Genomic DNA, 13501 nt, shown 5'->3' on the forward strand with positions numbered 1-13501 from the left:
TTCCGCACCCGCTTCGGGCATTACGAATATTTAGTGATGCCATTTGGATTGTGTAATGCCCCGGCCACTTTCCAGCACTTTGTTAACGACATTTTTAGGGACTATCTAGATTTGTTTGTAATTATTTACCTGGATGATATTTTAATTTTCTCTTCCACCCTAGCCATTCATCGGGAACACGTGAAGAAGGTACTGACCCGTCTCCGTCTCCACGGTTTGTACGCCAAACCAGAAAAGTGTATTTTTGAACAGCAGAGTATCCAGTTCCTCGGCTTGGTCATCTCGGTAAGGGGAGTAGAGATGGATCCACAGAAGATCTCAGCAATCCAAGATTGGCCTGCTCCTTCAGATAGAAAGGGAGTCCAGCGGTTTGTGGGCTTTGCTAACTTCTACCGCAAGTTCATAAAGGGGTTTTCTGCTATTATCGCTCCCATTACCGAGCTGACCAAACAGAACCGAAGGTTTCATTGGACTCCTGAAGCACAAGAGGCCTTCCAGGCCCTGAAGAATCTATTTGTCTCAGCCTCGGTCCTGAAACATCCCGATCCTGCTCTACCATATACCCTTGAAGTTGACGCTTCAGAAATAGCAGTTGGAGCAATACTGTCCCAGAGGCAGGGACCCAAGTCCTTACTTCATCCGGTCGCCTTTTTCTCTCGCAAGCTATCAGAGGCCGAAAGAAATTATGACGTCGGGGACCGTGAGTTATTAGCCATTAAGTCCGCACTTGAAGAGTGGCGCTACTTGCTGGAAGGGGCTACCCACCCAATCTTGGTCTATACCGACCACAAAAATCTAGAGTACCTGAAGACAGCGGGGATACGAGGGGCTGATCCCTGCATTCCAGGCTCAACTACTAGGTACGTGACAACGGCAGGTACATTTTGATTGAAGGGGCTCTGGATGACCAGACATACTCTTTTGTTTCGTATTATGCTCCTAACAAAAAGGACAACCTGCCTTTTTCCAATCCATGCTAAAACGCCAAACTCCTGTGCTGGATGGAACAGTAGTATTCAGGGGGAACTCAACATTGTATTCAACCAGGGTTAAGATAAATCCTGACCGCTGGGCAAACGCCTCACTTGTCCATCTAAACAGTTTGCGTATCGCTAAACTCCTCTTTTAATATGGCTTGCTTGACTTTGGAGAGAAATTAATCCAACTTTGCGAGACTACACACATTATTCTAACCCACACAAGTCTTTTGCCAGGATAGATCACATATTCATTGCCACAGCCACAATCCCGGTGGATTCTAAGTCTTTTAAGGACTCTGCCTTGTCGGATCACTTTATGGTTTTCCTGACTCTGCAGCTTCCCTTGGGCCATGGATTCAATGGGACGCTGGAGACTTAATGAGTCCATCCTCAGCGATCCAATCAGGTCTAAAGAAAATCAAAAGTGCGATCGTTGATTACTTTTGAACAAACGACACTCCAGATATCACCTCCTCATGTCTTTTGGTAGCACAAAGCCATGATCAGAAGGACGCTCATCCAAATAGCCTCCCAGATCAACAGGGCTGGAAGAATTCAACATAGAAAAGCTGGAAAACGTTTCCCATTCTCTCCAGAAAACATAAGGAGTGATCCCATTGCAGCCTGCGGTAGATCAGTTCCTTGATAACATTCAGGATCCTCAAATTGAAAGAGCGTCACCGTCTGAAACTAGAAGCCCAAATTTCATCGGAAGTCGTGTGTGCGGTCATTAAAATCTTCAAATCGTATTCAGCTCCTGGCCCCAACCGTTTTGGTGTACCCTACTACAAAGCATTTTCTGAAACATTGGCACCTTTCATGGTTCGTTTCTTTAATGCTTTAAGGGGGGGAGCTCCCTTAGATAGCTTGTTAAACACAGCTTATGTCTGTCTGTTATCCCTAAACCGGGGAAGGACCCTAGCTGGGTAGGCAACTATAGGCCATTATTATAGATTTCTCTCAATCATTTGAAGATTCTGACTAAAATCCTTGTGGACCACATATCATCTTTAATAAGCCTATACATTCATAAAGATCAAGTGAGATTGATTCCTGGGAGACAAGGACCAGACCATATACGTTGTGCAATTGGCCTTATATGAAAAATAATAAATATTCAGCGCAGATATGAGGTCAGAACAAGAATGATAAATTCCAGCTGAACACTACAATGATAAATCCGCAAAAGCCTGAATGGTACTACATAACAAATCAGTGCAGCGCAACATAAAAATCTGTAATAAATAAGTCCAAAAGAAAGCACAGTCCCAATGTGAGAGATGATCCTCTTCTGTGTGCACAGTGCCCGATGACATACGAGATAGTGATTAGGTGAATAAAGCCCATCCTCCACAGACAATCCTAGTCTCTCACCTCAAACATTTGACCTGAAAAGGTCACACAGCATGTATCCCACAACATGGGGCATTGACTTCAAAGCAATAGAGCAATGATATGGATGGGTATATGCGTGAACATAAAAAAATATCCAGCTCTCTCCATTTCTCATGTTTTATTGCAGCAAAGAATAAAAATAGCACTATAGCCAAGTGCAGGCTTAACGGTATATAGGAAAAGTAGTCAAGTAGTAATGACTGTGCGAAAAGCTGGTTGAAGTGCAGCTAATTCTGGTCCATGCATATTAAAAGTCTCTACTTTTCATAAGATGGAAGTGAAAAAAGTAACTTTTTTGTTATGAATTGACATCATATCCCTCCTGAACTCAAATTAGGATAATGATAGTCCACAGGAAGGTTTTCTCCAATCACTGGATCTCCAGAAAGCTTTTGACTCTGTTTACTGGCCCTACATCTTCACCACCCTTAATGGAGGATTGTTTAATAATATCCTACAAGCTTCGTATTCCACTCCAGAAGCCCAGGTGCGTATGCAGGGATTTTACTCAGAATCTTTCCATATAGCTAAAACCTTTGATACATCTCTTTCAGAACCCAGAATTTCAGCCAGGGAGGGAAATGAAAGCCTTCAGCTGGTGGCTTAACAAGGGGCTATTTAGAATTGGCCATTTCTTACGAGCTTTGGACCCACTTTCCAAAGCATACCATGTTAGTAAATTAGACATGCCGCCTTTTGAACTCTTTCGCTTTACCCAGATTTCCAACTTTCTTTGCAAAATTTGGAATTTCCATTCTAAGGAATCACAGCTTATGAACAGCTGTCGGAATTTCCGCAAGGAAAAAATTGATAGCATGTTCTCAATTTTCCCGAAGGACGAAATTTCTATCGGTAATTCCAATTGTGTGTATGCAATTCCGACACGCCAAAAAATTAGAGTTACGCTTACCGGTAACGTCTTTTCCAGTAGTCTTTCAGGACAGCCACTATGAGAGATAGATTCCTCCTCTTCCTCTGGAAACACTGCGCCAGCCCATAAATTCTTACTTCCCCTGCCGGACCTCAGTTTATATCGAGAATACCTCCGGCCAGCTGGGGAGACACAAGAACACATTAATAACATATTTATCAAATACCATTATCTTCCTGCGCTCTGGTCTTTTGTAAGACTCCCCCCAATTTTCGGGTGGGAACTAGGGCTGTCCTGAAAGACTACTGGAAAAGACGTTACCGGTAAGCGTAACTCTAATTTTCCCTAATCGTCTTTCAGGACAGCCACTATGAGAGGCTAAGCGAGCACTTACCAGTTAGGGTGGGACTACAGCTTGCAAAACCTTTCGCCCAAAGGTCTGCTCACCTGCCGACACCAGATCCACTCTGTAGTGTTTTACAAAAGTGGAATAGCTGGACCATGTTGCTGCTCTGCAAATCTGCTCTGGCGTTGCTCCCGCTCTTTCTGCCTGGGAGGCTGCCATAGCTCTAGTGGAGTGTGCTTTAATACCCACTGGGATTTCTTTCCCTGCAACTAAATAAGCCTGCTCGATGGCTACTCTGAGCCACCTAGCAATAGTGCGCCGGGACGCTTTACAACCTTTTCTGGCCCCGGAAAACAAAACAAATAAGGAATCTGACCTTCTGAATGTCTTGGTCAGTTCCAGATAGTGTAGGATACATCTCCTAACATCCAAATAATGAAATTTTAGTTCCTTCGCACCGGAGGGATTGGGACAAAAAGAGGGCAAAACAATTTCCTGGCTTCTATGAAAGCTGGATGCCACTTTCGGCAAAAAGGCTGGATCGGTCTTTAAAACTATCCGATCCGGAAAAATAACGCAAAAGGGAGCCCTGACTGATAAGGCCTCCATCTCACTGACCCTCCTGGCAGTTGTTACTGCTACCAGAAACACTGTCTTCAGAGTAAGCTCTCTCAGAAAACACTCCTTTAAAGGCTCAAAGGGGGGTCCAGTTAAGCTCTGCAAAACTAAAGATAAATCCCATCTGGGAAAGGACAGACCCTGGACCGGTCTCTGTCTGGACAGGGCCCTAAAGAACCTGACTACCCATGGGTTGGCAGCCAAATGATCTTCTAAATAAACACTGAGGGCTGATACTTGACCCCTAAGGGTACTAATGGATAAGCCCTTATCTGCCCCACATTGTAAAAATTCCAACACTGCGGAGGAGCTCCGTACTGGGAAAGAGCTCTCTGCGCACCACTTGTTGAAACGCAACCAGACCTTTTCATAGATCTGGCGAGTTTCCTTCTTCCTACTGTCCAGGAGGGTAGAAACTAGTCTCTCTGAAAATCCTTTAGATTTTAATAAACCCTCCTCAGTAGCCAGGCCGCTAACTTCCACTGGCGTACCTGTGGGCAGAGGACTGGCCCCTGAGAGAGGAGATCGTCCCGAGGGGGCAAGAGTAGGGGAGGTTCTACCGCCAACTGCTTTAGCATTGAGAACCATGCTCTCTTGGGCCAATGTGGAGCCACCAGAATCAGAGATGTGCTTTCCATCTGAAACTTTCTCAGAACTGCTGGCAACAACGCTGGAGGAGGGAAGGCATAGCAAGTTCTGAAGTGCCAATTCTGGCTCAAAGCGTCCACCCCTAAGGCTCCCTCTCCCCTTTTTAGGGAGAAAAAAACATTGTTTTTGGACGCGAACAGGTCCACCTCCGGAGACCCCCATCTCTTTATTATGAGATTGAAGACCTCCTGGTTGAGAACCCAATCGCCCTCCCTCAGCCTCTTTCGTCTGAGAAAGTCTGCTACCACGTTTTTCTCTCCCCTCAGGAAAACTGCTGAGAGCGAAAGGGTGTAGGTTTCGGCCCAGGACAGGATCTCTGTCGCTAAAGACAACAGGGCTCCGCTTCTCGTGCCACCCTGTTTGTTTAAATAGGCCACTACGGAAGAGTTGTCCGACCGCACCTGAATGTGGTGACCCCGGAGCTCTTTTTTGAAGAATCTGAGGGCTAGTCCCACTGCCCTTAATTCCTTCCAGTTGGACGATCGAGTCAACTCGCCGTCCTCCCAAGTGCCCTGGGCTAGAAGGGAACCCAAATGTGCCCCCAAACCTTTTCCACTTGCATCTGTGGTTACTACCCGAGAAACCGGGATGAGCCACAGACGCCCTTGCGACAGATTTGTCATTTTCCTCCACCACCAGAGGGATCTCTTTACCTGGTGTGGAATATGTACTAGGGTGTCTAGAGCCTCCTGACTGTGGTCCCACACCCCTAGGATGAAGGTCTGTAGGGGACGAAAATGTAGCCCTGCCCACTGCACTGCTGGGAGGGTAGATGTAAGGAGACCCAGTACTGACATCAGAACCCTTATGGAAACCAGCTGGTTGCTCTGAAGAGAGGCCACCGCACTGTCCAGTTTTTGTACCTTTTCTCTTGGTAGAAAAACTCTCAACAGTGTTGAGTCCAACAGGAAACCTAGATAGGAGATCTGTTGCGAGGGGATCAGGCTGGACTTTTCCAAGTTCAGAAGCCACCCCAGGTCTGTAAGGACCCCTTTGGTTAGATCGAGATCCTTGACCAACTGTGTTGGGGATGCTGCAAATAAAAGCAGGTCGCCCAGGTAGGCTATTATACATATCCCCTGGAGCCGAAGAAAGGCCATGGCTTCTGCCAGGACCTTGGTAAAAATGCGGGGTGCAGAGGATAGCCCGAATGGCAGGGCCTGAAACTGAAAGTGTACTGTTTCTCCCCCTAAATCTATGGCAAGGCGTAGAAAACTCTGCGAGGCTTCCGCTATAGGGATGTGTAAATACGCGTCCCTTAGGTCCAGAGATACCATGAAACAGTTGCGGGGCAGAAGCGCCTTTACTGAAAAGATCGATTCCATGCGGAATCTTTTGTATGTCACTGAAGCATTCAGGGGCTTTAAGTTCAGAATCAACCTGAACTTCCCCGAGGGTTTTTTCACTACGAAGATGTGAGAATAAAACCCCCTTCCCTCTTCTGCTTTTCGGACCCTGAGAATAACATCCTGATTCTCCAATTCCCTCAGAGCTTCTAGCAAGGCCTCGGCCTTTACCATGCACCTGGGTAGATGCGTGACAAGGAGCCTTTGAGGGGGTGGTCTTAAGAATTCCAAGAGGTACCCCCTTCTTATTACCCCTAAAATAAATTGATTGGGGGATATTGTCTCCCACTGTGGTAGAAAGGCCCCCAGTCTTCCTCCCACTGTAGCTGGAATGTCACTGGGTTTTACGGGGCTGGACAGGAGGGCGAAAAATCGCCCCTCCTCTGCCCCTGCCTTTTGGGGCCAGGTTTTCTTTTTCCCCTCTGGTTTAGAGGTTTCCCTACGCCCCTGCGGACGAAACCCCTTTTTAGTTGGTACAGGGGTTTTCCGTTTAAGAGGAAATGACTTTTTCCTGTCCGCTGTCCGGTCTAGAACAGTCTCTAGCCCTGGGCCAAAAAGGAGGTCCCCCGTCAGGGGTATCCCACATAGCTTTATCTTGGAGGCATTATCCCCTGGCCATGTTTTTAACCAGAGGGCCCTTCTGGCCAAATTGGCAAGAGCCGCCGTTCTGCCCGACATGCGGACGGACTCAGCAGAGGCATCTACTATGCAAGTGATCCCTCGCAGCATAGTAGGGAAGGATGACAGAATGGTTTCCTTATCTGTGCCTGCCTCAATATGTTGTTGGATCTGTGAGAGCCAGTGCTCTAAATTGCGAGCCACAACTGTAACTGCCATTTCAGGCTTTAGATTGCCGATAGCCGAGTCCCACGTCTTTTTAAGCAGAGAGTCAATCCTTTTGTCCATGACATCTGCCAAGGCCCCCATGTCTTCAAACGCCAAATCTGTGTGTCTGGAGACCTGGGAGAAAGCGGCATCCAATTTGGGATTTTTATTCCAAAGGCATGCCGGGTCCTCTGAAAATGGGAACCTTCTTTTGAGGGATTTAGATAAAAAGGGTTTTCTCTCCGGATCCTGCCACTCCTTTTTAACTGTTTCCATTAAAACTTCGTGCACTGGAAACACCCTTCTTTTTGGCACCCCCAAACCTGAATACATTTGGTCATGCAGGGTTAGGGGCTTTTTATCCGTCTGGATACCGAGGGTTGCATAAATTGCCTTTAAGAGGTCCTCTACCTCATCAAGGGATAATTTATATCTGGAGGCTTTCCTGGACCCGTCCTGGTCCTCCCCCTCGGAACCCTCCTGGGAATCGGAAGAGGAACTGTCTGGAAGTTCCCTACCTGTCCCTGAAGGGCCTGCAACCTCTGTCCCCCCTGTACTAGCAGGTTGGACCGGAGCAGAACTCTGTGCTAGAGGTGGGGTTGTATCCTGGGGAGATGGACCCGTGGGAAGCTGAAATTTTTCAAAAAGGGACCTAAAAGAAGAGAAGGTGGACGAGAGCTCTTTAACTGAAGCTGCTAGTCCTGACTCCTGTTCAGATTCCCTTTCCCTAACGAGGGAGTCAATACAGCCCTTGCACAACACTTTGGTCCAAGATTCCCCTAAAATCTCCCTACAGGAGGCACACTTCTTTTTAGAGCTATGCGTAGACCTAGTTTTTTCCGTAGCTTTCTAAAAAAAAAAGGAAAAAAGAAAAAACAGAAAAAGACAAAGTCAATCAAAAGCTCGGGATACAACCCTGGGAGTGCACTAGACCCTTTTTTAAACGAAGGGATCTGAGCCTCCCCTCCCCCCTGGCCACCCAGGGGGTCTGCCCCCCCCATGATAGAACCATACATTGGGGTGGGGGGATCCTAGATAGAGAGTACCCCTCCCCAGGGTGCTCTTACCTTAGGAATGCTGGAGATAGAGTCTGTCGTTTGAACCTCAGCTTCCGACATGACTGCAGGTGGCTGCTTACTACAGAGTTCCACGCTGCCTGTGCGCGTTCTGAACTCATCTCCAGCTTGTGCCCGGCCCTCCTATCAGCTCCACGACCCGGAACCGGAAGTCGATCGTATTCGAGGTCAAGCCTTCGTTTCCGCCGGATACGACGTTGCTCGGTTCAAAGAAAAAAAGGGGCGGACTGTACCCTTGTACAGGGAAATCTTCCGAACGGCTTGCCAGCTGCGTCCCTGTAGACGCGATAGGAGTCCCCCACGACCTGAAGCCGCTCTCGACTCGGAAGGGGTGGCAGTACCTGGTGAGGTAAGTAAACCGTTCGACCCGTCCGACACGCGGACATTGGTTTCGAACGGTTTGAACCCAGCTTTCTCCAAACGAAGCCCCTGCTTCTTTCAACCGGGTTCTTTAACGACAAAACGGCCACAGCCTCCCCAACTGATCGGCCTGGTTCCTTGCACAGTGTCTCCCCGCCGGAGGAAACACTAATAACTGAGGTCCGGCAGGGGAAGTAAGAATTTATGGGCTGGCGCAGTGTTTCCAGAGGAAGAGGAGGAGTCTATCTCTCATAGTGGCTGTCCTGAAAGACGATTAGGGAAATAATGCATGCTCAGATTCAACTACGAGACAGAAGCTATTGGCTACTGGCTATTGAACTTCCTTTTTCTAGTCCCATCGTACGCGTTGTACGTCACCGCGTTATAAACAATCGGAATTTGATGTGGCCGTGTGCAGGCAAGACAGCTTGAGCCGAATTCCGTTGGAAAACCATCAGAGCTTTTTCCGACGAGAATTCCGATCGTGTGTATGCGGCATAAAACTTCATTTATGTTAGCCTAGGAAACCGACCTTTCAGTGGGAACTGGAGACATGGACTAGGAACTTCTTTAAGTCATATAAGGGTGTGCTCAAAACTAGTGGATCATGGCAGAAGAGATACTTATACTTTTAATACTACTACAATACAAAACTATAATTATACTTATACTCTTGGAGCGCACTGAGAAATTTGAAACCATATGGGAACCTTGGGCAACTTTCATGAATGTTCCTCTACTCCCATGACCTCATACCCGTAGGACACTCCTCTAGTCGGTCCCTCTTATCGTATTCTTTCTTTTCTCTCCTGCTCTTTGATGACCATTGGCTCTCAGCTTTCACTAACTTTGGTGTACGGTTGTTCTCTGAAAGCTGGTATTCTATCTTCAACATTGTCTCTTCAAAGTTTGAAATACATTTCACTTTATTGCTTTTGGGTTTATTTGCCTTGTTACTTAAATACAGAAAAGTCTTCTTGTGATAGCTGAGACATATTGGTGGAGTTATCCTGGCCTCAGTTTGATCCCATTTGGGGTGGCCGGTTTGACTTCCTCCTTCTTTCTCCTTGGCCATTATCCTTAAGGTCATAGATTTAGTTTTATATTCTATACTTTGGCTTATATTTAGAAATTGAAGTGAATAGTTCATGTCCTTGTAATGTACACTAAGTGCAATAATGTTTTTTTTTTCTTTACTCCTGTTACACTATTGAGCTATGTTGGTTGACGTAGGAGCATCTGTCCTATACATGCTTTTGTACTCCGTTATATAAAAAATATTGAAACGAATAGCCAATTTAAAGGGCTAAGTTTGAACATAGAGAAAGTAAATATTTCCATTTACCTGTAATAACTCGATAACAATGACAGGCTGCAATACACCACTGTAATGGTGTACCAAGTCCTTTTCAGTAATGCCTGGCTTAGACATAATTTGGTAGAGAACAGCTTCCAGCATTCCCTTGCATACAGGTTTATTTAAACTGCCATCCACAATTCTCCATGGTCTTCCTAGAAAGCAGCTATCAGGAGACAGGAAAATACATTACATGGCTTTTACGTCTTAAAAACAACTTATAGAACATATTTGTTAAAAACAGTGCAAGGAGAAAAGCAATAAAACTTCACCTTGAAAGCAGAGTTACACGGGTTACTATCTCTCCTTGTATAAATGAAAAGTTTAAAAATAAAAAAATCGGAGAAGGGAGGGATTATATTACCGAAAAAAAAGTTAAAATTCACAGATTTTACCCTTCAAATTTTAAAAGGCCATATTCCCTAGCCCTCTAAGCTGAACTAAGCTAGAATGACTGCTTAATTCCTTCTGACAGTGGCGATAGTCCTCTGATGTTCACATGCTCTGCACAGAAATATTCTCTAGTGCTGGCATGTCTATGCCATAACCCCTGTAGACTTGAATGGGGCTGTGCCACTACAATATAGATCAGGGGTGCCCAACCAGAGGCCCGGGAGGCCACTTATGGCCTGCAGAGCCCTCTGATGTGGCCCGCGACCTCATGTTCTGGGATGGCAAGCCCAGATCGCGGGTTGCCGACTTGCCATTCCAGAGCATCATTGTTATGAATGAAGCTGGCGGTAGAGGAAGCAAGCGGCTGCAGAGCCGCATAAACCGATGCTTCCTGAATAGCACCGGCTCCTGTCACGGGTGGCATGATGGAGTGACCAAATGCATCCGCCTGGGACAGCAACAGCCAGAAACACCTGAATGAAAGACTTATTAAAGGTAAGTTTATTACAATAATCACAGTGTATTTATGGGAATATCTGTCTGCAGTGGTTACTGAGCTACTTTCAAAATTATCCACAGGTGCAGCACAGTGCACCTGCGGTTGACCTGCATCGAGCCATAGACTTCTGTTAATACCTGTAGGTTTGGTGAGCTTTCAGAAAGTGAACAATACCTGCAGGATATAATAGGACTATACGGCAAAGTGCAGCTAACCCACAGGAAACCCACAGTTGCACTATACTGCATCTGTGGTGCTGATAAACCACAGAAAATCAATGTAAAAGCAGCCTTGATCGGTCCAACCCAATTGGATCCTCCATTCACCTCTATGTAGCAGCATGTAAATGAACTTGTATTCATTTACAACCGCCTACCTCCAAATCCGATCCGCTTAAAAAAAAGAAAAAGAAAAAAAAAAGAAAGAAAAAAGGGATCTGTCCCCGTTCGTCTAATCAGATCGGAGGGTCCATAGAGTAGAGCGGACCGTGTCCATTCTGCATATGCAGAGCAAACACGGACCTGTCAAATGCCCGCTCTGCTCATTGTGGCCCGCGACCAGTTACCATTTCTCTTAAGTGTCTCTCTCTCTCTTCAAAAGGTTGGCCACCTTTGATATAGATGCTAGGGGTAGGGGCACCACTGAGGTCTAAATAGAGCTAATTTGCAGCGCTCTGTCAGAAAAAAGTTCTGCACAAGTTGTAAACATCTGGGCAGGCTACTGTCATCAGGAAGAGGAGAGTAAAGATTTGTGTGGTGGGGGTTCTAGCTTAGATAGAGGGCTGGAGAGGGTACATTTCTGAGTTAGACTATTAATAAACAAATCACTTACTTTTCCTGTGACCTCTCTTTAGCTTCCACTGCATTAAAGAAAAAAATAAATTTAATTATAAACCTGCATTAAGCCATCAACAACAATGAGTAGTATTCAATAACAAAATGATGTCATATGGGAAAACAGATTCCTCTGCCACCCATTACTGATGCAGTAGAACTATACACTCTATAAAAAGCTGCATGTTAAACTGAACTTGTGCTCTGCTCATTAAAGAAACAAGTTAATTTAAAAGCTGCGCCCCCCCCCCCCACTGGTTATATTCAATTTTCATTTGATATTTTATTGCGCCATTTGCTCATTAGAGTCTAATAAAATAATCTTGTGTAAGCCCTAAGTGAACCTGTTACTAGCACATTTACTTTTAGTGGATTTCCAGGCCAAAATCAAAGTAGATGTAATCCAAATCGAGTGCCCAACCTTCCCCTCCTCGTATGCTGGTTTCCCTTAGTTGAAATGCTGGCACCTGTACCCGAGCTGATGGAATCCGCTTTGGGTGGCTGACATCACTGGATCCCAGGACAGGTAAGTGTCCTTATATTAAAAGTCAGCAGCTACATTATTTGTAGCTGCTGACTTTTTTTAAAGTTTTTTAAGAGGCTGGAATGCTGCTATAAATGCATCAGGTGGTTAAAAAATGGCTGCCTTAAAGATTCATCATCCAACCCAGCATCCCTAATGGGCTGTTTTTCCCAATTTGTGATAAACAAATACATGTTTGAGATCCTTTGATAAAATGGGATTTTTGTTCTACTGCCATCTATAGGAAGACTAGACCTCGGCCAACAAAAACACTGTAGGCCAGCCAGGGGTATAACTCCTCCCTTTACCACTATGTCTCAGTTTTGTAGCAAAGCAGTAGCTAGAGCCATGATCATAGACAGAGGGAAGGGACTCCTGTCCCTCAATGGGCTTAAAAGAAAAAAATTATTTTACGGTGCTTGCAAAAAGCCCATTTTCTCTTTCTCATCCTTTGAAGGACACGGGAAGTCCTAAACCCTAGGAACAATCAAAAGCAGTCCAACTTGAGGGGTGGACAACACAACAAACAACTAATAGGCCCAATGTAAATATGAAAACTGAGGACTGCCCGCAACTTATGAGCCACCTGAAGGACCTTACATTTTCAGCTGGCATCAAATGAGGCAGAGAACTCCACCTAGTAGAAGTTAAGAAAACATGTGAACAGCAGACCAGGTGGCAGCCATACAAATCTGAGAAATAGTTGCCTAATGCCCCAAAAATACAAGAGGCACTCAAAGATCCAGTGAAGTAAGCCTCAACAGGAAAAAGGAAAACTTGATACTTGAGGCCATAACCTTCAATGATCGTCTCTATGAACCATCTAGAACAAAATCAGTCTTTTTCAAAAGGCAGTGATAGAGATATGCTCACACAGCCCGAACAACATACAATGGGAGAAAAATTTGATGAACTGAACTGGAATAAAGGGACAGGAGAAAAATGTCCTGGTTAAGGTGAAAGGTAGAAACTACCTTAGGCAAGAGGGAATTCCTGGGTCCCAACATCACTTTGTCCCAATGCAAGAACAAAAAAGGTTATTTTCAAGACAAGGCCTCCAACTCAGACTCGCCTCCAGAAGTAATAGTTACAGGAAAAACTTCCTTGTGGGCAAGAACAAAACAAGCAGGCCCAAGTTCAGATTCCACAGAGTCCCAGGGGAATAAACAGGGTGAACCACATAGGAGAACCCCACGCACAAAAGGTCCAAAAAAGTGAGACACCAACAATTTCTGAAACCAAATAGAAAGAATAGCAAAGTGAAATAAACCTTTTATAGTCAATGATCAACCTTACAGGCCTTGAGAATTGTAGGAATAAAAGGCTCAGGGATGCCCCTGTCCCTCAGAATGTGGGCTTCAGCAGTCTTGTAAAAGACTGTAAAAACGGTTCCTGGGCCAGGGCTGCTTGCATTTGCTCAAAGTCTTACCT

At 45.5% G+C, this 13501-nt stretch overlaps 1 protein-coding gene across 2 annotated transcripts in view; it reads right to left on the reverse strand.

Moving 5' to 3' along the window:
* GTF3C1 (general transcription factor IIIC subunit 1) overlaps nucleotides 1-13501 on the reverse strand; it is a 377991-nt gene that overhangs the window by 23645 nt on the left and 340845 nt on the right. The window contains exons 35-36 of one of the 2 annotated variants that reach the window (XM_077448810.1): nucleotides 11546-11573; nucleotides 9811-9988 (exon numbers count right to left, since the gene is read on the reverse strand). In XM_077448810.1, the coding sequence (XP_077304936.1) occupies nucleotides 9811-9988; nucleotides 11546-11573 (206 nt within the window). Of the gene's footprint in view, nucleotides 1-9810; nucleotides 9989-11545; nucleotides 11574-13501 lie in introns of those variants that run through there. The other variant, XM_077448811.1, reaches the window with a different exon arrangement.

Source organism: Lithobates pipiens, unplaced genomic scaffold (genome assembly GCF_037356315.1).
Source record: "Lithobates pipiens isolate NorthernLeopardFrog02 unplaced genomic scaffold, aLitPip1_a1.2 Scaffold_22, whole genome shotgun sequence".
NCBI lineage: Eukaryota > Metazoa > Chordata > Amphibia > Anura > Ranidae > Lithobates > Lithobates pipiens.